The sequence below is a fragment of the Pristis pectinata genome, chromosome 23, assembly GCF_009764475.1.
Source record: "Pristis pectinata isolate sPriPec2 chromosome 23, sPriPec2.1.pri, whole genome shotgun sequence".
Classification (NCBI taxonomy): domain Eukaryota; kingdom Metazoa; phylum Chordata; class Chondrichthyes; order Rhinopristiformes; family Pristidae; genus Pristis; species Pristis pectinata.
The window spans coordinates 11,459,792-11,484,668 of record NC_067427.1 but is presented as its reverse complement, the minus strand read 5'-3'; the positions used below and the strand labels follow the sequence as shown (position 1 = coordinate 11,484,668).

At 37.6% G+C, this 24,877-nt stretch overlaps 2 protein-coding genes across 15 annotated transcripts in view; one reads left to right on the top strand and one right to left on the bottom strand.

Moving 5' to 3' along the window:
- nup188 (nucleoporin 188) overlaps positions 1-6,205 on the top strand; it is an 83,059-nt gene extending 76,854 nt beyond the window's left edge. For both annotated transcript variants that reach the window (XM_052037238.1, XM_052037237.1), the window contains exons 44-45: positions 1,125-1,254; positions 1,844-6,205. In XM_052037238.1, coding sequence (XP_051893198.1) covers positions 1,125-1,254; positions 1,844-2,023 — 310 coding nt within the window. In that variant the 3' untranslated portion in view covers positions 2,024-6,205. The remainder of the gene's footprint in view (positions 1-1,124; positions 1,255-1,843) is intronic.
- Positions 6,206-7,726: 1,521 nt separating this feature from the next.
- Positions 7,727-24,877, bottom strand: part of LOC127581994 (rap guanine nucleotide exchange factor 1-like) — a 149,671-nt gene continuing 132,520 nt past the window's right edge. For all 13 annotated transcript variants that reach the window (XM_052036882.1, XM_052036884.1, XM_052036885.1 and 10 more), the window contains 8 exons: positions 24,197-24,382; positions 23,920-24,004; positions 22,427-22,521; positions 21,045-21,123; positions 20,684-20,785; positions 16,802-16,899; positions 13,492-13,620; positions 7,727-12,676 (listed from right to left, as the gene is read on the bottom strand). In XM_052036882.1, the coding sequence (XP_051892842.1) occupies positions 12,526-12,676; positions 13,492-13,620; positions 16,802-16,899; positions 20,684-20,785; positions 21,045-21,123; positions 22,427-22,521; positions 23,920-24,004; positions 24,197-24,382 (925 nt within the window). In that variant the 3' untranslated portion in view covers positions 7,727-12,525. The remainder of the gene's footprint in view (positions 12,677-13,491; positions 13,621-16,801; positions 16,900-20,683; positions 20,786-21,044; positions 21,124-22,426; positions 22,522-23,919; positions 24,005-24,196; positions 24,383-24,877) is intronic.

The following is a 24,877-nucleotide window of genomic DNA, read 5'->3' as shown; positions in this document are numbered from 1 at the left end:
CAGTAGTGAGGAAGGAGTGATAGGGTGAGAGGGAGAAGTGGTTATTGGTATAGATGCCTTGCATGCCCAAGAGAAACATACCTGAAATGCTTAAAGATGTAATTTAACTATTGTGGCCAAGAATAAGAGAAAGTACATGAGGTTGAATAACCTGCTGTTGACAAATGCATAGTCAAATATGTGATATGTCATAACTGAACATATTTTTATTGTATTGTTGGTTGTATTCTCATTTAATGCTATGGGCAAACTATGACTAGATAAATTTGTTTTCATGGTATTGTGAGCCTGGAGATTCAAGATTTTTCTGTACTTCCCAGACCACACATGTGGTATAGCTCAAAATACTTGTCAGAGAGCCAGAATTTTATGATTGGGTAGGGTAGTTTAATCTATACCAGCTGTTCTCTGGTTTGCTGCAAAGTTTGTAATTTGAAAGTTTTATGTATTAATAACTCTGATATACTTGGAGTATTTTTAAGGTTTAGTTAAAATCAGCCAACCATACAAATTATAATAAAATCTTATGTAATCAGTAACCTTCATTGCTTTTATAGATCTGACTTATGGTAGTGCCAGCCCTAGCCTAGTCCTTGCCTCTATTGTCAGAAGTTCATGGGTTGAAGTTCTAGAGATTTGAGAACATTAGCCAGGCCAATATTCCATTGTTGTACCGAGTTACATTGTCTGATGTCTTCTTTCGGTTGAGGCTTTACGCCTTGTCCTCTAGGGTAAAAGTTTCCAGGTACCACTTAGGGAAAGTTCTTCTAGTGTCCTCTCTTCTACATTTTCTTTAACCAACAGATTAACTGCCATGCTTTTTTACATTGCAAGTAACAAAACTTATAAGCTTTTAAAACGAGGTTGTAAGGGACACAATATAAATCCAAGCTCTTTAATCGTTGTTACTTTAAGTTTCCCCAAAACAACATGCAAAATGCTTGTCTTTTTCTACTCATCTTCCATAAACTTTTACCAGTTTTTGTTTTGTTTGTTTTGAACTAGGTTGAATTTGGCTAAAAGAATTTTAATGGGTTGAATTTCATGACTTTATTGGTAGCCTCAATAAGGAAAGTTCCATTGATGCCTTCCATAATAAAGTTAAGTTTCCATTTATTTTGAAGGGCCCTTTTGAGGTTCACAATGGAAAATTGTTTCTATGCATTGATTTCACAAGCGGTAAGGTATTTGAAGGACCCGTCTGTTCACTCGCGGGACAAGCAGAGAATGAAGCAGGAGCTGAGCTCGGAGCTGGTAATTTAAGTTTTATAAGCAGGACTGTAATTACAAGCTATTGTACAACGTTCCCATGTTTTATTGTCTTCCTCCCCTCTGCTGTTTTCTTTGGTCTTTTAAATGTATTTAGTGGTTATAGTTTAATCCTAATAAATAGTTTGGTTAAAAAGTTTTCTTGAATCCCAGATTTCATAATCCTGTTGATGAGTTCCACTGAGATGTTCATTTTATTATTTGAAAATTCTTCCCGTTTCCTGGCCAGCAATTGGATTTTCAAATTATGATTTCTGGATCAAAATCCTAACATGACATTTTGTGGACTGCAGTTATCTCTTTGTACTATAGAGGACACCAAAGGACTTGGGATGTTATTCAAAACAATTTGGAAAGATGATCACTGTGTATTTTACTGTTGTGCTTTATTCATTTCTAAGCTGTGCAGAAGCTGGTATGTAGGCAGAAGAAATAACTAAATATGCACTGAAAGAACCATCTGGTTTGGATAAGTGGGGTTGGATAAATACCTTCCCTTTGGAAATGAGTGCAGATCATATTGAAATTAAAGTCTTTCCTGTTGCTTATTTACTTTTTTTTCCTACTGTTTCAGAGTACAGTTCTATCTAGTATTTCTCGTTATTCTCGACGTGGGGCACCGTCATCCCCTGCTGCAGCCTTACTGCTGTCTCCTCCGAACAAATCAACCTGCTCCATGTCCAAGTCGTGTCCTGAAAGCCAGGAACCCTTAATACAGCTGGTCCAGGCCTTCGTTCGACAGATCCAGAGATAATAAGGAGCAAGATGATCTTAAAATTTAATGCTCTGCAACTCTGGATGAATATATACAACTTAACCTGCAATTATTTTTCAATGTCAGTGTGCTTTTTACTGACCAAAGCTATTGTGAATACAAATGACAAAATGGATTGGTGAGTGAATCAAAATAATTGGTAACTTAAATTTATTATTGAAAACACACTTCTGTGTAAGTTTTTAAATGTACCACTTGTTTCTCAAAGGTAAAGGATAGGTGGAATTAAGTTGCAGAACATAACATGGTAACCTATTCAGGAAAAAATAGCAGCTGTTCCTAAACAACTGAAGAATTGTACATAAGCATCCATCAATACATGTGATAGATCCATATCTTGTGTTGAGAAATCTTGAGACTTCCTCCTATGTTGTAGAAATATAGCATTAAAGGCAGGAGTAAATAATATTTTTTATATAACATCTTTAAACCCTGTTTTCTTAAAGATTTAAAACATTTTTCTTCAAGTTGAATGACAGTGAGTGGAAGTTACTGTGATGAAAAGTATTACCTGATTGGCATTGTGTGTTCCAAGAATCCCTGTTCTGTTTTTTGCTATCAAGGTTATTGCATTCCAGATTGATTGGTAGTGCCATTAAAGTTTACAGCTATTTATTACTTTATATACCCTGTATTTCATCCCTTGGGCTTTTCTTGCAGAACTTGCCAAAGAATCTTGAATATGTATTTCCATCTGCTTTGTCTCTCAAGGAGCTACTGTTCATCATTATCTGCCATTTTTAGACTGATGAGAAGAGCTAAGTGAACAAAGAAATAGGAGCAGAAACTATTTCAGGAGAGCTGTTGAAACATGTTTGGGCAAAGCAATTTTAGTCACTTAAACAGTCAGACCTGAGTTTCAGATAAGTGAAATACTTCTTTGTCAGAAGAAGTTTTTTTTTAAAGGCTTTGAAGAGACTAAAAAGGTGCTCTCATTTTCCATTCAAGGATTTTGCAATAATTATGATGGTTAGAAGAATCAGTGGACCATTTTTCCTCTGCTGGTTCTAAAATCAGAATAAATTATAGACCATAGCTTTATATTAGTAGTTACTTCTTTACTGAAGAAGATTATACCTACACATTACCTAAAGATAAATGGCCTTATCCTTGAGCAATGGTCAAGAGTGTAAAAAGTAAAACATGACTTTTATTTGGAAGTTAATTATGTTTTAACAATATTTCGCTCTTTGTTAACCTGGGCTTCCAGTTTCACCAATGGCTTGACATTATGTTGTGTTCAATGGATAGAATGATAGGGGGTTTGCTGACATAGGAGATGCCAAGATATCTAAACCATTTTTGTAATAGATTTCATGATAAATGTCTTGTGTTATTTCACCAAAAGGAAGTGCCATAGAATATAAATTCCAAAATGATTGCTAAATACTCTAGAAAATTCTGCAGTCCCCTTGATAAAGAGAAAACTTGACTTTCAATCACTAAACCATGGAGTCTGAAAAGGAACTTAAATATTAGTGAAAACTTTGGAAATGTATCTTTATAACAGAATCCCACTTCTGTGTCCACGATAAAGACTCTCATATTCATTGTAGTTAGCAAAAGACAAGTGGATTGATACATGCATGTCACAATCTCTATCCATGAAATCACCATGTTGTCAAGCCATGGTAGCTGTAGAACGGCCAGTGTTTTTAAAATATTTAAAAAGTTGAGGAATATACTGAAAATCTTCTGATGTGCTCCTGGTTTAAGATTCTAATAAATCAGCAAGGCTGAGTCAAGCCATTGATGTACAGAATGTCTAACTACTGTAAACTCAAAAGTTGTGCTCTTTTGAGGATGGTTGGTTTGTTAGTTTCCGCTCAGATTTAATAGATTTTTTCATTTGCTAATTTTACTGTTGTGCACAGTATTTGAATTGCAATGTTTTAAAATGCCTTAGGTCGAATCAATCACATTGCAATTATCACCTGAAGTGTGAAATTATACATTCAATTGGCTTACATTTAGTGTCAGACTATATTTTCCCCTGTCATGTTTTGGTTAATAGATTGGTATGAGTGGGATACTGATTAATACTGGTGCTTGATACTTAGTGGAAACCCTTTATCGCTCGGAGCCCATCCATTGCAGTTTTTCAGTGAAAAATACTTGGTTAACGTGGAGAAACAATCTGGCACTCCAGAAAAATTGTAAATGTTTCCTTTCTCTTCTGTCATTGCTTGGACCAATATCTTAGTTAATCTAGGACTTGACTAATCATTCCCAAGCCAGAGTGTGTATATTATAACTAAAAGTTTGACACTCCTTAATTATTTGGGTGTTGTAATGTTTAAATTTTAAGGATGTGTGGTTTAAACAGTTGCCATTAAGGTAAAGATTATGTTATGAGATTTTCCAAAGCACAGTCAACTGAAATTGAGGGGATTGTAATTATTATGCTTTAATATCATGTATTATGGTTGGTTTGTGGGGGGGGGGGGGAAGAGAGGCCAAAATTAATGTGATTGAAATATGAATTCCTAACAGTCTATACAGGCAAAAGGGTACGGAAATTGTCATTACAAAGTGCAGTAGCTGATGCTGCAGTTGCTTAAGCAATGCAGATTTGCAAACAAACAGTATCAAATTCAATCATTCCTGTTTAATTTAAGTGATATTGATTTTTCTACAAAACTCTGAGGAATGATACATTTTAGAACTATGAGTCAAATACTGCTGCTATAAATTTAACAGGTCATAATTATCAAAAGGACGAGTTGGTTTGAACCGGAGTGGATGAGCAGCTCAGATGTGTTTTTTATTAAAAAATTTAAACTAATTTATGGACAATGTGAGCATTGTATAGGCCTTTATGATGAATCATCCAGTTTGTAAATATTTTTAAAAATGTAAGTAGAGCCCTTATTCAAGAATTTTTGGGGTCTGATATCAAGACATTAAGGAATAATTTAAAACGTGTTTAAATGAACATCTTTGTTTTGAACAGAAACGTTATTTGTACCTGTCTATGCAAGTTGCTCTTTTTAACTGTAAATACTCAAATTCCTATGGATTAGAGCTACAGTATTTAAATGTGTTTTTTAAAACCCAATAGAATAGAAATTGATAGTTTAAATTTTGTTAGTATTTTCGACATTGTTGCTTTTAATTTTTCTGCTTTTTTTTGAGAGTTTCATGGCTTTCAACTGTAATGCTTCTTAAAGGTGCAAGTTTCTTGGATTTATTTTTCAGGCAGCAACATTAACTAAATTGTCACTTGTTACAGATATTTTTGCACCACCCTCATTAATCAGGATTTCCTTTAAACTAGTGCAATCTACATTAATTACTGTGTGGATTTTAGTAACAATCCTGCATTATTTTGTACTCCCTGCAAATGGAAATATTTTCTCCTGTCTACCCTACTATCAAATCACAAGCTTGGTTTTGAATTGATTTGCCTTTCTTGATATCTTTAGCAACACAGACAAATATAAATGAGCTTTCCATTTATTTTCCTAATACAAGGTTTCATTTGCATCTACCATCTGTTTTAAACAAACTGGTCTACAGTTCTCTCGCTGTTTCAGCACAATATCCGTCTATTATTCAGTGACTTAAATTTAAATAATTATTCTTTTTCAGCTGATATTTCATCCATTACCTGTCTTCATCTTGTGTTAGCATTGAAGTTAGCCTTATCAAAGTTTCACTGTTTATGGTTGTAGAATACACATTTTTGTCAAGACTACTGGACTTATCAATGCACTTACTTATGTTGCAGAATCTACCACTGCTTACTAAAGAAGCTCTTCCAACCCATAAATGTATGCTGGCTCAGGCCTGAAATTTATTTTGCATAGCTCATTTCTTTTGCAGGCCACACTTTTAGAAATTTGATAACACCTTCATTTCCTAAACTTGTATAAAACTACTTTAGAACTTGGTTAGGAAGTTGCTGTAACAGTAAAGCCAATGCAAGTTAAGTGTTTTCTTGCTTTTAAGGATGGTGTGAAAACATTGATTTAAATGATATGGCATCCCTTTTAATTTTTATGGCCCAAATTCATTCAAAAGCATGTATCTTTGTTGTGTTTGCTGAACAGGGCAAGTTTTCTCCCCTGCACTGTTTAGACTCTTTGGTACCTAGAAGGAGAAATTGCATGGGGCCAGTAAGGTTGCAAGCCAAAATGAGTAATAAAAGTCCCAAGTGAAAACAAGCAGAAAAGGTATCCAATTGACTTTCTTCAGCATACAGCTCAGTACTACTTTAAAATGAAGAGGCACCAGGTTCCCACTGAATTTGATTGTCTTTAATCTGCAATCTGTTGCATGCACTGTAAACATGAACGTTAGCTTTTATTTAAAAAAAAGTTACACTTAATGGTTGTAGGAACATGACATTTATAATAAATGAGATACTCAAGCAAGGTTGAGGCTGGCATCAGTGTTAGCAAGTGGCTCTGGGAGAATTTCTTCAAGTTAGGGCACTTTGACAACTTCTAAAGCATCCATTGATTTTGATTTTATAAATTCTTTGAGCAATTAGCACAATACAACAGTGCAGTAACAATATGATTGAGACAGATCTAAACTATAACTAGACAACATGTATTTGCATTAACCAGGACCCACACCTAGATTAAAACAGCCACCAATTAAAAATGTAAAAATCAGTCATCATTTATTAATGGTTTGTGACAAACAATTGTTGTGGTCCTCAAGTCAGATGGTTATTAATAGGTGCCATGCCATATGTTATAATTATATTAGAATTCCAGAACCTTAAAAGTCTAAACTACTTTTTTTTAAAAATCAGCCTGCAGCTGGTGCAAGTTCAATACCACAACTCAAAGTAAGGTGCTTTGGCAAATGCCCCATGCTCCCTTTTATTTAAAACAAATACTAAATCAAAAATAATTGTTAACAAATAATATCTTTTCATAATGTACAAGCTTAAGTAAAAAAACTAGTTGAGAACTTGGAATCCACACAAACTCAACTTACAGATAAACTTCCAAGTGCATTTTCTTTCCTTTTAGGACATCAACAGACCAGTCCTATTTCAGATTCAATTTACTGTTTAAGTTGAAGAAACAAAAGCTGTATGATGTGTATGAAACAGTTCAAGATTTCAAAAGGAGAGCACAAAAAATAAAATTACAACTGCCAAACTAATGTACCACTTGAGGGAAAGTTTCCCTTTTCTCCAAAAGAGACTGTTGATCACGTGGCAAAATTCAAACTCCAGAAAAGCCAAATGGGCAATGGATTATACTAGCTTAAAAATAAATTGTCCTGAATTTTAGAGTGGCCACGATCAATCTCAATAAATTCAATTCTGATTAGGAACTGTCAATGTGACATTTTACTCAACTGGTTTGCTCTATGCAACATATTAACACCATTCTCCTCTCAGAACAGTCTTCTCCAGGGCTTAATAGCTAGACATTGGAAATTCTTACCACTAAATAAAACTATCAGCATCAGAAAATATAGTTTGAATACATTTGTGTTAGTTCTGCACACAACCATGACAATAAATAAATAGCTGGTCATAAGCAAAATTCACTCAAAGCCTTACAATCTGGATCTTGTCCTTTCCTGCTATTGGAAGCTGCCCAAACATGGGGAGCTAATAAATGTAAAGTCCTAAATATTTTTAATAATTGTACTGGTTAATTATACCATTCAGCATTAACAACATCCACATAATATGACAGCGATCAAGCTAAGAAGTTTTCAGTTCCTTTACTTTAGAAAACTGCAATAGAATTTGTAGGTAATTTTCCATAGGAAATACTTTGACCTGGCTGGGCAGGAGAAAATTTTAACGAAATTCTAAAGCAAATGGAGTACAATTCAGATAGTGAAAAAAACAAAGCTATGATTCAACACATGATCTTCATGATTCAAGGCAACAAAATGAACTATATTGTACACTATCTCTGATTAAATTAGCAGTTTATCCTTTCCAAACTGCAACACTTAAAACAGCTTGTACTTCATCCAACCATGTGGAGGTTAGATGCATAAAACTTTGAAACTAGACATTTCAAAACCACATCAGGTTTGAACTGATGTGCCATTTTACCAAACAAAACATCGCAGGGCACCATAATAATAAGGATGATGCAATTCAGCATTATTTTTTTTCTTAGACAGCACATCACAAAGTTAGAAGCAGGGATGTATACTACCAATTGCACAATATTCAATTCCATTTGCTGTAACTTTGAAGCAGTCCATGCCTGCATGCAGCAAGGAAGGCCAGTCTGTGCCACAAGAGTGCCGAGTAATGACCATCTCCAACGAGAGTCTAACAACCATGACAGTCAATGGCATTAGACCAGAATTTTAACTAAATACCATGACTAGGTCAGAGAGTGGGCACCTGACACAGCAAGTGACATCCTAAAGCCTTTCCACAATCTGCAATGGATGATGGCATATTCTCTAGCAACTTCTCAAAGGCAATTAGGAATGGGAAGTGCTGGCCTCACTGTTGCTGCCTAGATGCATCCCCCACCACAAATGAATACATATATAAAAAAAAGGCAGCATTGCATTCTGTTAATTGAAAGGGTGCACAAGAGTAGAAATAATTTCACAATGTCTTGAAATACCAGTAACACATACCACTGAAATGACTACTGGTTTTCACCGATAGATCGGTGAAGCATCATGAAGGAACCTGGATTAAACATATGCACGTCTCCATGTGCAATAGTAAATGTTGGAACTTGGCTAATAAAAGCAAACATATTTGCTGGTGAATGTCATTAGCAAATGGCCTGAAATGATGGAATTATGAAATACAAATATAAACTTAAGAATTAGCAGGATTAAGCCATCCAGCCCTCATGTCTGCTCTACTATTCATCAAAATCATGACTAATTGTTCTTGCACTAACTCCATTTCCCCTCCACTTTCTCGATATCCAACTCTACTACTTTGTCTTAAACACCGGTGACTGATCCTCCATTACCAAAGATTAAAATTTCTTAAATTTCTCATCATCCAAATCATGAACAGCTGAATGCTTATTTTGTGACTGACCCTCCCCAGTTCTCAACATCCCAGCTAGCAGAAATATCATCCCTGCATCTACCCTCTCAGACCAAAGGACATCTTCACCTCTGATCCCACCGATCATAGAAATTAAGCTAGTGAACCTGCATTCCCCTCCCTCTATTGACAGAATATCCTTCCTTGGGTAAGAATAACAGAATTGTACACAATTTGAGAGGTGTGGGCTAAACCAATATCATTATAGTTTCCATCAACTGCAGCTCAATGATATTTCAATGAACCAGGCATAATTAGGACAATTTTTAAATAATTATGGAAAATAGTAAGCATGACAGTGGTGGAGAGTGCTTAGCTCACCATGGGAAATCTTGCACTTAATGGAAAGAGCACAGTGACGGGAAAACAGAAATAAACGTCAATGTAAAATGACCGATGACTAAAAGCAGGAGGGGGAAGTCATAATATTGGGAGATCATGTGGAGAGCTGAAGAAGTGTAAGGAGTGGGGCCACAAGGGACACTATTTTTGATAGCAATATTAGCGCGATTAAAAATATGGTAAAAGACTTGATTGACATTACCTGTTTCATTTATGATGCCCAAGTAAATAGGAAATGATCACAAGTCCGTCAGCTACAGCTGATACATTGTGGCTGCAGAAGATTTAAAAACTATACACAATGTTAAAAAACTGTGCAAAATTAATTAAAAATAGAAAACTCAATGAATCACAACCTTCCAATTTTTCCTAGTCTAGGATCAGTGATTTACAGATTTTGTTAAATAAAAAGGCTTAAGGCTGATCTATGGATCCAAAACCCAGCTCAACACAGAAACTGATTCTTCACTTTATTTAACCTGCAGGCCAGGTAATACAAGGCTACTTCAAATCTCAGTGTCTATATCAAAACAAAAACAAGAATCTGGTTTCTGTTTGAATTCATGTTCTAAAAAAGTTATTTACAATGTCCATACACTGGTATCCCAGTTAGTGCTATCCTGCAGAGTCTCCATTCATTGTAGCACTCTTGGCCCTCCAGGCTGCTCCCTTAAAAAAATGATTTGCTTAGGCTGCATGCTGTGCCAGGAACTTGGTGAAGTCCTGCCTTCCTTGCTGTTGTGGTAGGAACCTGACACTAACCCCTGACCTGTACTGGCTCAGGGTGAATAGGCTGTCTGAGGGTTGGGGCAAGCAGTGGGACCACTCAGTGCTGAGATGTAGAGTTCAGGACTTTGGGCTGCATCCAGGCCAGAAGAGCGAGTGCCACCAATTGCTGGGAACTGCCAGCAGCTGCTCGTGTTGAAAGCCAGCCAGCCAGACCTTAATGTCTCTCAACACCTCCCGTTAGATGTGATGGAAGCTACTGTCTCCTCCTCTCTCCCATCAACCCAACCCCACCCCCCCAGATGCACAGCATTCACCAGCCCAGAGATTCCTTATGGTAACAAACTCCTTATTAAACTTGTTACTATGAAGACATCTCTGGGATGAGAATGAAGACCCATGCTAATGTCTTATCTTGAATGCCATTAACATATCTTAATACTGTAAAGCTACCAGTACCAACTGAAATTCAGTCAAAAATATGGCTAGTTTGGTTAACGTGGGACATATTTGACTATTCACACATCAGCATCTTAGACCTAGACAAACCTTTCCCATAGACAGTTGCAAAACGAGGAAAATGAACCTCTTATCTGGTTCATTTCATATATTGTAGAACTTATCAGTGGGGAAGAGGCAGCACTTATCTTTGGACTAGCCTCTTCTGGATTTTCCATGATTCATTTAAAAAAGTCAAACTAATTAGCATCTACTATTTGTTAAAGAAATCAAATCCTGAATTCATATTCTAAATCAAGTTCATTTTATCTGTCATTTTAGACAATGTTTAAGCATCATGTATTACAAGGAAATCATTTGGGTCAGCACTTGAAATACTCACATGTAAGCTAATCTTCTTACTGAAATTCCAAAATCAGCTGCACTCCATGATAATTTTAAAATTTTCCAAACAGCACAAAAGGAGAGAGATAATTGTGATGATAACTAAGATATTCTGCAATTAATTTGTTACTAGACATTTTAAATAGGTTTTTGTTCATACTACACTCATTTATCAAGTATGGCTTGGACATCTTACAACCCAGTCATCTGCTAAAGAACAGGGACTGCACAGAAAATTGTGCTGAATGATCTTGATATCAATATGGTTCGGAAAGAACGTCCCCATATCTGTATCAACAATCATTTAGCACATTTCAAGTGTGCTGGTGATAGTTGAGCTAAATGCCAACTGGTTAAACCTATCCAATAATAGAATCAGCAGGGTAACACTAAAAACAACCAGTAAATTTCTGTACTTTGGGGTTTTTTTTACCTAGACTCGTAAATGCTGCACATTGAGGACCACTTTTTCAACACCTTAAATGCTGGAAGGTAACATCACTTCAGGCTTAGCCAATGATTATTGCCAACTAAACAAGCACGGTATGTTTCCTTTGCACATGTGCAAACCTAGACAACATTAATAACTTGGTGCCTAACAACCCAAAGCAAGTAAGGGTGGCATTCTGCACAGTAGCATTCATGTTTCACAAGTTAGTAAGACCTGACAAATGAAAGTGAATTTATCGACTATTTGATGGGTTAAAAAGAGTTAATTTGTAGACTTGCTATATACAGAAACTCCAGACAAACACCAACTTTTGCTTATTATTTTAAATGTTTCAAATGCAGCTCAGATTCCAGCAATGAACTGAGATAGTCCTTAAAAAAATGCTTATTATTTTTTAGACTCTAAAAAAGCAGAGTCCATGCAAAAATGTAAAATAGCATCTGGTGCATCTTGTTGAAGATCTTTTATCTGAAGGCATGGAACAATTAGGAGCCACCCCCTGCCCTTTGAATACCATCCTGGCCAAACAGAGTCTGCTATAGCATTAGCTTGCACACCACCCCCCCCACCCCCCAATCAAATCTTCAATTACTGGCATTCAGTCATACACATGCAAAAAAAATCCAATACAACACATCAAACTAGTAATCTACTATTTACAGTGAGCCAGTCTTTCTCCTACAGTACAGAATTATATTTTAAGGTTTTCTGTGCAATTGCTAGTACCACTATTTGTTATTCTACAGACAAAAGTCCACTACCATGAACTGCCGTACCTTTATACCCAACAATCTCGGTCTCCAAAGCAGAGTTTATCTGCAGGTCACTCTGGGTTTGCTGGATGAATTGAGCTGCATGAGTGGGTCCAACGAAGGACATTTAAAACAGCTTGGCACAATGGTAAGAAAGGAAATTGAATGCAGGCAATGGCATTAAACTTGGAACGTTTCCCTAGAGCAGTGCCACCTGTTTTATGCTCTAAAACAAAGCTCTGAAGGTGTAGCACCGTGGCATGAACCGTCTTCTGTAGCTCTGTTAAGTAAAGCAAGTCACTTAATGGGGTTCATTAGCTGCCATCTAAGATCTAGCCTCCATGGGTGAATCCTAGGTTTTCTCTTCCCGCTCAGTTTTCCGTCGTTGAATATTTCGTGGTTTGATTTTTAATGAGAGTTCCCACAGCGCTTCTTCCGCAAGATGGTCTCCAAAATCATTGAAGAACGTAACAATATCATCGATGCGTTTTAGTTCATAATGACTGAAAAATGAAAATGTTAAATATAACTTTCACTATCAAAATCTTAATTGTGTATACAAGGGAGCAGAGGGAGGAATTTTGATGTGAGCCCAGTGCCTCTGTAATCATTCTATAGACAACTCTCATATGCATTGCCATCGTGTCAGAGTAGATGTGACAAAGTTGTTTCCCATGGTAGGGGAGTCTAGTACAAGAGGGCACGACTTCAGGATTGAAGGGCACCCATTCAGAACAGAGATGCGAAGAAATTTCTTCAGCCAGAGAGTGGTGAATCTGTGGAATGTGTTGCCACGGGCGGCTGTGGAGGCAAAGTCATTGGGCGTATTTAAGGCAGAGATTGATAGGTATCTGAGTAGCCAGGACATCAAAGGTTATGGTGAGAAGGTGGGGGAGTGGGGCTAATGGGAGAATAGATCAGCTCATGATAGAATGGCAGAGCAGACTCGATGGGCTGAATGGCTGACTTCTGCTCCTTTGTCTTATGGTCTAATGGTGTCAAGATTTTTATCTGAGTTACGTGGTTAAAGAAATCATGAAATGAGACTAAACCTTTTCTTCAGGAAAGGAAGTCACTCCAACCTCCTACCTCCTTGTGTCTCCCCTCCCCGTGCAACCAACTAAAAACACAGCTGGACAGAGCCCTTGGAACAGGTGATTTTCTTTGCCTCTCAGGTATCGCAGTACATTTAAAAATGCATTTTATCACCTTTTTAAAAAAATCAAATTTGAAAAATTGCATAACACTATCTTGGCCACATCTTTCAGAGAGAAGTATATTTTTATGGAAATTCAGTCTTAGAGTTCTGAATACTTACATTTGTTGGAACCGTCGCATACTATCTAAGATATTAAACTGCTGCCATCGTTTAGAAAAGTTGATCTTTCCATCAATTAGATCTGGGTTGCCAAGATGAACAAAGGTCAGGTCTTGCAATATAAGACCCCTGTAGAAATAAAATCAGGCAAAGATCAAAAACTTTTGCAAGCTACCTGCACGTTGCATGTGGCTTCAGGCTGAGATACGGAATGCAAAATAAATTATTGGTACAGTTTCCCTAAAGTTGTAAATGACACTGGTGCAATTTCATGCTTTGCCATGTCATAAAGCCCATTTTGCAGCATACAACAAACCTTCATATTTCAAGATTAACCCCCCCCCCCCCCCAAGTTGTCTGCAGTCACTTGTCCATTCACGCTGATACATTAGCTCCCAGGGTAAAGAATTCCAAAGATTCACAAATGTCAGTGATGAAAAATCCACACTTCAGTTCTGAATGCCCTGCCCTTTATTCTGACACCATGACCTCTGGTTCTCAGCTCCTCTGCTAAGGGAAATAATCTCGCTGCATCTACCCTATAAGAATGTTGTAAGTTTCAATGCTATCACCTCCCATTCTTCTAAACTCTACCAAATACAGGCTTGGTCTACTCACTCTCTCGTCAGATAGCAAACCTGCCTTTCCAGGAACAAATTTGGTGAATCTTTGTTGCATTCTCTGTGAGAACTATATCCATTTTTAGGTAAGGAGACCAGAGCTCTACATAATATTCCATGTCCACTCTTGCCATGCCTCGATAATCCTCACATAATAAAGGCTAATATACCATCTGCCTTCCTAGTTACATACTGAACTTGTTTGTATACAAGGACACTTATTTCCTTTTGAAAACCATTTTCCTCATATGTGACCATTGAAAAAAATACTCTGCTTTTCTGTCTTGTACAGAGAGATCTTTTTTGTTGAATCAATCATTTTTAGATACATACATAGATACATGATCCTTGCTCTCCATTTAGTGTCTATTTCAGTCATGTCTTAGAAACTGCCTATATTAACTTGAAATGCACACTCTCCTGCTGATAATGGTGCAAGTCCTCCCCAGGTTACAGCAGGGTTCTGTTCTTGTGAACTGTTCATAACCTGAACAGTTTGCAAGTCAGTAATGCGGCCGTTAACCAAGTTCCTATAGGGAAGATGCCTGCAATAGCAGGCAAGTGCACTCGGGTGTTTGGATCCCAAATGCTCGTTCACATGTACAGGCTGTATACAAGTTGGGTGTTTGTAAGCTGGGAAGGACCTGTATACATATAAATAGGGATTACAAACAAACAACAGAACTTGACAGAGTGCTTAAAATACAACTTTTAGTATGGATATTCAATTAGGGATTTGACAACATGCTGTTCTATAAATGGTACAACAAAGCTTTTCATAATGGGCAGCTTTTATACAAGCTGATGGCCTTGGCTCAGTTGTGGCACAGACAGTTGAAGTTGCACACATCAAGCAAGCTAAAGCTGCAGTTCAGTACTGAGGATGTGGTGCACTGAACTATTTTCGATAAGTCTTCAACTTGAAGCTCTATCTTTCCTCTAAAGCAAAAAGTCTTCAGTGCTGTACTGAGAGAGCTCTATACTGAGAGAACTCTGCACTGTTGAACACACCATATGAGAAAAAAGACCTGCACTTGTATTGCACCTTTTGTTATCTCAGGGTATCCCAAAGTATCTATGAAGAACTTCCTGGTATAGTCACCACTGTAATGAAGGAAACTCTGCTGTAAATTTACACACAATGTGAAAATGACAAGATAATCTGCTTTAGTGATGGTGATGATTGATCGATATTGGGTTAGAAAAAAAATCACTGCTGAAATCATGTAACAGAACCAGAGCCTCAGTTTAACTAAAGACAACTCTAACAGAGCAGCATTTTCATAGTACCGCACTAGGGAGTTTGATGCTCATCTGCAGAGCGACACTTTTCTGGTTAAGAGATTAGAGTACGTCCAAAATCATATTTGAGAGCACAGTATTTAAACTTAGGCACTCAATGTCTTTCCAAGGAAATGATGCCATGGCACTGGAACAGATCTTTCATTGTCCCACAAATGGCTGGCTGCCAGCCCCTGTGCAATTATGTTTGTTTCAGTGTGGTACTTGTGCTCGCAGCATACACACAGCCTCAGCTCATGGAGCAGTTGAGGCACCAACCTCCAGCCATCAACATTCGGGGCTGTCAAAGCTGTCGAGTGCAGTCAAGACTACTGAATGTTTGTGAATATTTTTAACATTCACAAACCTTCAGATGCACTTAGGGCATATAAAATCAAAATATTGTTTAAAAAAACACTTTACATTTATGAAGCTAAAAGCAGACCCTGCATTCTAAAATCAACTAAAGTTATTAAAAATTTAATTAACATGGCTATTACCCTTTGAGCCAATGTCTTCCATAAATATGAATGGGTGCTGCCATGCCTGCCTGGTTTAACCCAGAGCAGGGTCATGGTCAGATTTTCGAGCTTGTGCTAGGAAATCGACAGAAGACTGCAGTACTCCATTAGATTCCGTGAGGAGTTCACCAAAGAAGCCAGGCTGCAGGACACTGCAGATCTGCACCAAGACCAGTACTAGGAACTAGGCCTTCCATGACAAAGTACAGGCCACGTCCTGGCATTAGTACTTGCTTACATTGACACAACAGGAAGCTGTTTTGGCCCACTGGGTCCATGTTGGCTCCCAGACAAACAACCTCATTTTCCTGTAACCCATTCTCTCTCACTTTGATACTTTTTTTTGCAATCTACTTGCACACGAGGAGGTAATTTTATCTGACCAATGGATTGAAAAAGATGGAAAAGCCCACTTTGGGGATTTGTGGTGAGATCAAGTCAGCAGGATAAATGGGGCAAGTGATAATTCATTGTTAGCAGTTCTCAGATGTGTGCAGTTGTGGAAACATACACTGCCTGCCTTGGATGTGTTATTGGGAAGACTTTGTGTGGGGTTGGATGTAAATAATGGCTTAAGAATGACTCAATCTGGAGTTTAGGATTGATCTGTTGGATTACTTGTATTGTATCTGTCAGTATCCAGAAAACAATCTGCCATTAACCAAGTTACACAATCAAGTGTCCCTTACGCTTATCACCACCAGTTGCCTGAAGGTGCTCCTAGGTTTCTACTAATTTTATCCTAAAATGCTAGCTCAGCCATTTCAATTGGCAAATTTCCTGGAGATCAGTTACTCATTGAATACTTGAACCAAAAACACTTGATTTGCTGAGAACAACATTCATTTTTAAGACTCCCTTCAAAACAACAGCTATTTGAATACTTACAGATAAGGTATACAGGGTGGTTCCACCTCTGCCAAAGCAGCTCGATACGCTCGAAATGAAGAGGAGCTATCAATGAGTGTGCAGTATTCAGCCAGACCCTGAAAATAAATGGAGGACGTTAATTTGTCCATCAAGTTAGTTAATTTGTCCATCAGCAACCAGTTGAAATATGAACTTTTTCATAGATGTGGTTATCCAGGAATTTAAAACACTTTGAAAAGGCGCACATTCTTGCTTCATTGCAAGGTAAACGTAAATGAAAGGAACATTGCAATAATTGTACTGGGATCACTGCATTCCTGATTTGAGCATAATGCTATCTGAAGTTCATGTGGGAGTTTTAAAGTTAAGATTAGCATTCAGGACTGTTAAAGAGAGTGAACAATTGCCAGTTTTCAATGATACAAAATCCAAACAACTTTTTCTTTCAAGAAATGAATGCAGAAAGATGCAGAAGTAATCAGAATGAGGGGGAATTGGACTGTGTAGAAAAATGATATAGAATATTTCCTTCTGGAAAATAGATTCTAAGGGGACTAAGTTCTGCAGATCATCACATGTTGTTTCACCTTCGCCAGAAAAGTAGAAGAGGAGACAACCCAGACTCGATGAGTGGAACATTCAATATAATCCACAGGATGCATTTCCAAATAGGACCATGAAAGGAAACAGCCTACTTATTCAAAAGCAAATTGGACAGATTTCTTTTAGAAAAATATATTTTTGGAATTAAGTATTAGAAGAATTTGAAATGTGACAGGCTAAGAGCTAAATGTTTGAGAAGGGAAATAACCACTCATTCAATTTAAATCCAATTTTATGCATCATTGATTTCATTTTTCGATTTTCTTTTTTCTCTCTCTCATATTGTCCTTTTCCATTTGTGGAGTAAGGCCCTGTAAAGACCAACCCATTTACCCACATCCAAAGAGACAGAGGTGGCAACAGCCAAGGACCAGATCCCCCTGCTTTATCATGTTTGCAGTAGTGCCAAGGTTAACCTACAAAACAAAAACACATACAGTACATTCACCCAATATAGGCTGGTGATCTCACCCAGTTAGAGCTACCTATAGAGCTCAGGTATGTGGGAAAGGACAGAACTCCAGATGCTGGTTACTCATCTGCCCAGCCTAGTTAATTAGCCAGGTCTGCCTGATTCAGCAATGGCTTTGAGATTAACAGACAAATGGAGGGCATTTTCTTCAGGAAAGAGATGATAGGCAATTGGTGTTTAAAATAGAAGGGATGAGATCGAAATCGTAGCTTCCACTGGTTGAGAGCACCAGAAAGAGAGGCATAGATTACAGGTTAAAAAATATAAATATAGAAGAGATTGCCGGAGAAACATTTTGCATATTACTGCATTATGCACTAATAGAAATAATGTTTGAAGCAGAGATCATGTCAACAAATTGGAATAAATTGAATGGGTGAGCAAAGGAAAACAGAAGAACGAGATGCACAATGACATTGGACAAATGGGGATTAGGGCCACACTTTACTAGGAGGATAAAGACTAGTATTGGATAACTAAAGGCTGAACTGTTTCAGTGTTGCAATTTCTATACAAATCTGCCTCTACTGGCTCAGGTTTCAGACTATTGAGTCCACTGTGGAGAGCTGATTAAAATCCAATCTTTCTTCAAACAGGTGTGTTAGCCTGAAGCCAGAGTCCACTTATCTTTAACAGCTCTCCTCCCCAGGAGAATAGCTAGCTGTTTTTTTTATGGACAGTTGGTTAAGGATTGCCACAGCAATTGCTGGAGAGCATAATGAGCTTCTTGTGTGGCAAAAGGAGGTACAAAGAAAACTCAGTTGATTTAATAATCAGTTCAGCTCACTTTAGGAGAAGTGCACCGTCACTATCCTCTTGAACATAATCACTTTCACCTTATCTTCTTTCTCTAGTTTATAATTTATAGTGCAAAGGCTCAGCCACAACTTCTGTCATCTCTGCAATCTAGGCATAATTGGAACAGACCTTTGAAACATGTTCTCATAACCAGCATTCAGAGAACACTGCTTAGCTGTGCTCAGCCACAGGTTTTTAAAATCAGCCATGTGACAAGCATCTGCTTACACCATGATGGTAGATCTATGCCTTTAATACAGAAGCACTTTGATTATAATGCTGTGTACTAAAGTTTATCACCAGTTACTTATATAGATCTTTACTCAAGGCACTTTGTGAAACAACATGCTATGGGCCTGTGGAGGGAAGACAAAGCTCAATGTTTTCAATGCTTACATTACTGTATTTATTCTGCAGTATATACATTCATCTTACTGTAATAAAAACAGAAAATGATAGAAAATCTCAGGTCAGGCAGCATCTGTGGAAAGAGAAACATTCAACATTTTGGGTTGGTGACACTTTGTTAGAACTGGGAAAGACCTTCATCTTGCTACTTCTGTTCAAAAGCATGGTTTCAAAAGAACATAAATAAGAAGAGGCTATAAAGGTCTGAGCCTCATTCAACAAGATTATGGTGGATATTTTGCCTTAACCCCACTATCCTGCACAATCTCAGTATCCATTGATTACTTGAGTGTCCAAAAACCTAATAATCTCAGCTTTGAACTTACTCAACTGAACATCCTAGAGGTAGAGAATTTCAAAGATTTACAACCTTGTGTAAATAAATTTATCATGTGTCCTGGAAGGCCAATCCCATATCCTGAGATTACACCCTCTCACTATTTCATTGTCTTTTGCAATTACTTTCTCAATCACAGTCCCACGGCAAGTGAACTGAGCTAAAAACAGAAAATGCTAGAAACATTCAGCAAATCAGGCAGTATCTGTGGAAAGAGAATGAATGTTTCAAGTTGGAAACCCTTCATTAGAACAGTACTGAGAGCCTCAGGTTGCAGACCTCTCACATTTCATGGACTATATTTTGATACCTGGTATGAGCTTATATTTTTTTCCCCATTTTGCCCACTAAGCCAAAAAAAAATGGAAATAGAGTTGAGATCAGCCAGAACAAAGATTCTACGATTGAAGTTCTGAAGAATTATTACAATTTTCCTGTTACACATTTTAAAAAATCACTGATTCCCATCAAAATCAATTAGTGTTATCTTTCAAATTCAGAATGGCCTCAGCTATAGTATTTTCTATCCTGATTTCCAGTATTCATGACTTATTCTTAACTTCAAAAGAGTGGTTTAATTTGGTGACAATGAAACATGGCATGTGACAGTTGAGTAAAAGCAACAAGACTCAGGAAAACATTGAGTAATGTAGATGTATTTTAAGCCATGTCCAACTGTGAAAACAGAAGTAGATTCCCTGTGGCAAACTAAGTTGCCATTCCAGGCAACCCATTACATTCACTACAAGAAAAGGGTACTCCAAGGTTAGATTTAAATCTTGCTGTTGAATAATCTGCAATGACTTAATCTTCTGTGGAAATTTGTTCTTCAATCTGAAGGATACAAGTACAGGAAAAAATGTATTCCAATGACAATATTTACCAATCTGATATGTAGTTCAAAATGGTTATTAGTCACATGCCTTTAGCAAGCACATCATGTGTATGGAACCCAATCTCAGGGGGAAGTAGTATTCTGATTTTATCAATCCAGCAATTCCATCATTAACTGCCTGGTTGTATTTTGTAGTTAGTACATTATTCAATCAGTTCATTTCCAAAGTTTTTAGTATGTGTTTTGCATTGAAATATACATGAAGGTACCCATTTACAAAATGGCATACAGACTTGATGCGAGAGCAGCCACGTAAAACTGGGATGACAGTGTCACTTTAAATATAGCTTTTGGTGCACTGAAGGCGTTTTGCAACAATTTATAGTTTAAGCTTTACAAAAATGAATCAAGCAATTTAAAAAATGCCTGAAGACTCATGAAGCTTACCTCTGAAGTCTGCTTCTGCCATTCCAACCTTCGAATAGGTGCTGAGTCTAATGCAGACAATATGGCCAGGTATGAATTAAAATTATTCAATTTGCGTAAGTGCTAAAAAGGGGAAAAAAAGTTTGAATTTCAGCATGTGCTGCAAGGATTTCAAAGTTACCAAGTTACGTGAACATTTTTGGTGAGATTTCACCACACACAACCACATATTTTTCCAGCCACACATCATCTAAGTGGCAAGAAGTTCTATGTATTAAATGATATACATCATGCACATTTTTTGTTTAGCAAATCTTACAATTCTCAAAATTGAGAGAGCAGAGAAATGTTACAATATTAAACTGTGTACCAGTTTACATACCTTCATAATTTTGATAAACTTGAGGAGTAACCGTTCTCGATCTTGTGCCTTTTCCTGTTGAATAATTATTGACCTCACCCTGAAAGACCAAAGGATTTAACATGAAAACATTTTCTCATTTGATATCCAGCATCCACTCCTGGAGACTGGCACTGGTAGCGAGAAAATACACCTGGCTCAGCTGCAATGCTTTGCGGTCATTCTGCCTTGTTAACACTCAATGTTTAGGTACACATGTGATGAGCAGGTATTAGTTCAAGGGACTGTGGAGAAGCAGCTACATAGCCCACAAATTCACATGTTCAAAACAAAATGTGAAATGGAGGAAGATTGGGTATGGTGGCTGGTGTATTGCTTCTAATGAACTTTGCCAGCATCAGCAAGTGTTTTCTGTCACAGTTCTCCACAAAATGAGATCTCATTCCTGAACATACAACTAAAGACAGCAAAGATCTGATAACAGGGATGTCTTCCCAGAGAGGAGTGACAGCACTACAGGCAAATCACCATGATGTCCTTTTGTGTTCTGATACATGTATGCAGTATGGTCTTTTTCTTCATTCCCACTATAGAGGACTCAGACCTGGAGTCTTAAATTTTAAAACCAGAACTATTCTGCTCACTGCCCATCAGCTCTTTGAAAGTCTTCAGCAGCACTGATGCACACTTTGTTCTTGTCTGCAGTTCCATTTCATCTACTGGCGTATTTTCATTGTATTTCCCAATTATTCCCTCTATGATCCTCTTATAACATTAATGCATGCAGCTTGACATGATGTTGAACTCTTCTGTCACATTCACTTTTGTGCCTGCTTCTTGGTTAAAAGTAGCCTCCCAACCCCCTTTTCTCCACATTATAAGCTGACCATTTCCACCATCTTCAGAATTCTCCTTTCACCTGGACCTTTCCCTCTGATTTCCTTTCCTTCTTTAACGTTTCATTAGAAACTGCTGCTTGATATTGACCATTTTGGATTCATTGCCCTCAATCCCTCCCTCTGCACCATTTCATTCTCACCAGTCCAATCTTGACAGCCATTAAATCTCGATACCAAGGATGAGATGGCTTGGCAAACTTTTACCAAACTAGAAGCCAGCCCTCCAACATTTCCTCAGACCTCTCCTTGCTTCATGATCCCATCATCAAACACTGAACCATTGTTTCTCAGACAATCATTAATCTTGTCTCTAGAAGTCTCCACTGTACTGCGCACCCCGTCATGGCACTCAACTCCTGTATTGACTCCTGATCTTGCATTGCCCACTTTTATTCCATCCCAACATTCACAAGCAGAAGCTTTCAGTTTTTACACCCAGAACTCAGTTCTCCTTATCTCAACCATTTTGGCACGAAGAGCTGAGAACCAATGCTTCATGCTCACCAATAGGACATATTGTTGAAGTGCTCTGTAAACTGTGTTAGGTTCGGACTCTTCTCTTCATTCTGTTCTTTGGCCCAGAGTAAAACCTCAGGGATCTGTCATTAAGAGAAGTGATAAAATAGAGAGATGCAGGTAGCCATAACATTTGCTAGACTAGCACCATACAACATGGATCAGAACGTAAACCGCGGCACAAAGGAATCACCAATAGAATTTAACCTGGAACATAGAAACATGAGCAAAGTTGTCAGCTTAAATTTCACCTGTGGGCATTCTAATTTGATAATCAGCATCCCTTCCTGAAGAATGGTCTGACCTGCTTCAACATTAAATGTGTCCACCAGCTATGACCACAGTCCAGGATTTATTATCTTTACTGGTCACTTACTTGTACTACAATTCTTAAAACCAAATTTTTCTACTTAATTCTCAGTTTTCTCATCATGCAAGTGCATATTATTGCCCACTTATGCTGATCTGTTGTTGTGTTACTAGCAGGACTCCAATAGGTTTTGTCTCAGTCCTTGCTTTCTGTATACATTAATGAGCGCTAATGAAGCATGATAGGGTTTACAGATGACACAAAAATTGGGCATGTGGGTGACAGTGAGGAGAAAACATTTGGAAGACATGAAGATATAGATGATCTGCTCAGCTGGACAAACAAGTAATCTAGAAGTAAGGCAATGCATTTAAGATGCAAAAAGGCTGAGAAAAACACTCCATTTGATATTTACTATGGAAGAACACTGGAAGTTTATGTCCAAAGATCCTAAAAAGCAGAAGATCAAGTTAATATGATAGTTAGAAAGGCAAATTGGGATGCTTTGCCTTACAAATTGATGCATGAAATCCAAGTACAGGGAGATTACGGCTCTGGTACTGTGTCATTACATTACAGGAAAGATGCAACTGCACTGACAGGGTGCAAAGCAAACTGCCATGACTGAAAACGTTTTGCAATTAGGAAAGATTGGATGCGCTTGGTTTGCTTTCTTTTGAAGCAGATGAAACTGAGCGAAATTTTAATCGATTTTATAAAATCATGAGGGGCCTACACACAGTAAACAGGATGGACCCCAGAAGGGGACATAAGAAATAGAGTAATCAGTAGGATTAGAGGAGAGGGGGTGGCAGGGGTCTGGACTCCACTGCCCGGAAGGATGATAAATGCAGAATCCTTATCACCTATAAAATATTTACATGTATCCAAGAGCTTCAGGGCTACGAACGGAGTGTTGGAAGGAGGGATGAGGCTGGGTAGTTTTTTTTGACTGGCATAAACACTATAGGCCAAATGATTCTTTTCCTCATCTGAATCCTCAAACCAATCTTCAACTGGCCCACAGTTTTTTCAATGATTCAGTTAGATAGAACAGCAGCATGTTTCAACAGGACAGCTAACCTCATATCAGTGTAGTTCATGAAAATGTAATAATCTGTATGACTTGCAGAGCAATGACCTATTCAAATATATCCTGGCAGATGATTACCTCTATTTTGTAGAACAGCTCAGCATCTAGCAATGTCAACTGTTCAGCAATCTCATGACTGTGGAAGTCATGAAGGGTTCCAGGCCTGGAGGGAAAAAAGACAGCAGTTCAAGTGTTACAGGAAGTTGAGGATTGAATTAATTCTGTTTTCACACAACAGATTCTCCCAACCACTGACAAAAATTAACAGAGAGTACCCATTTCCATCTATTTGTTTATAAACCTTACAAGAAAGGTAAAATAATATTGTCTAAAAAAATATACATGGAACCTGTACCTTGCTGCTACCCCACGTGCAGCCAACGGCTTCATCAAACCAGCATATTTCACAGTCTTCTTCTGATCTACTTTATCCAGAATATTTTTTCTTAGAACCCGGGCCAGACTCAGCTCACCACTACACACTAAACGGAACACAAGTTCCATTAGCAACTTCAGGATGTCATCCGATAGCTCTACCAGACTGGGAAAGGAAACAACAACAAAAAAATTTGATCAGATGACGTGCAACAGGTATAGCACAATAAGTAGAATTTCTAGACTCTTATTGCAGACTTTGAATATTTACCCTGTTTTTTTTTAATAGAAAGCATTCTTCTGAAATAAATACAGGAAAAAAATGGGGTTATGCAGATATTAAAAAGGGCATATAGGTTACTTCCACATTAGATAATCTGTGTCTCTAGTTGCCAGTCAATCATGTGAGCACTCTTAAGGCAGTGGTATTGAATATTACGTAATGCTTACAGAACAAACTAACATAATTGTAATTTGCATGGCATTCAATAATCTGCTTTTAGATCCTTTTTCCCAGGTAACTTGAGTATTTCCAGCATTACAACACATACAACATTTCAAATGTACTTCATTATCTGTAAACAACAATTTGCAATTATACAGCACTATTAATAATGGTGAAACTTCCCTATAAAGTTGCTTTATTCAAACGAGATTCAAC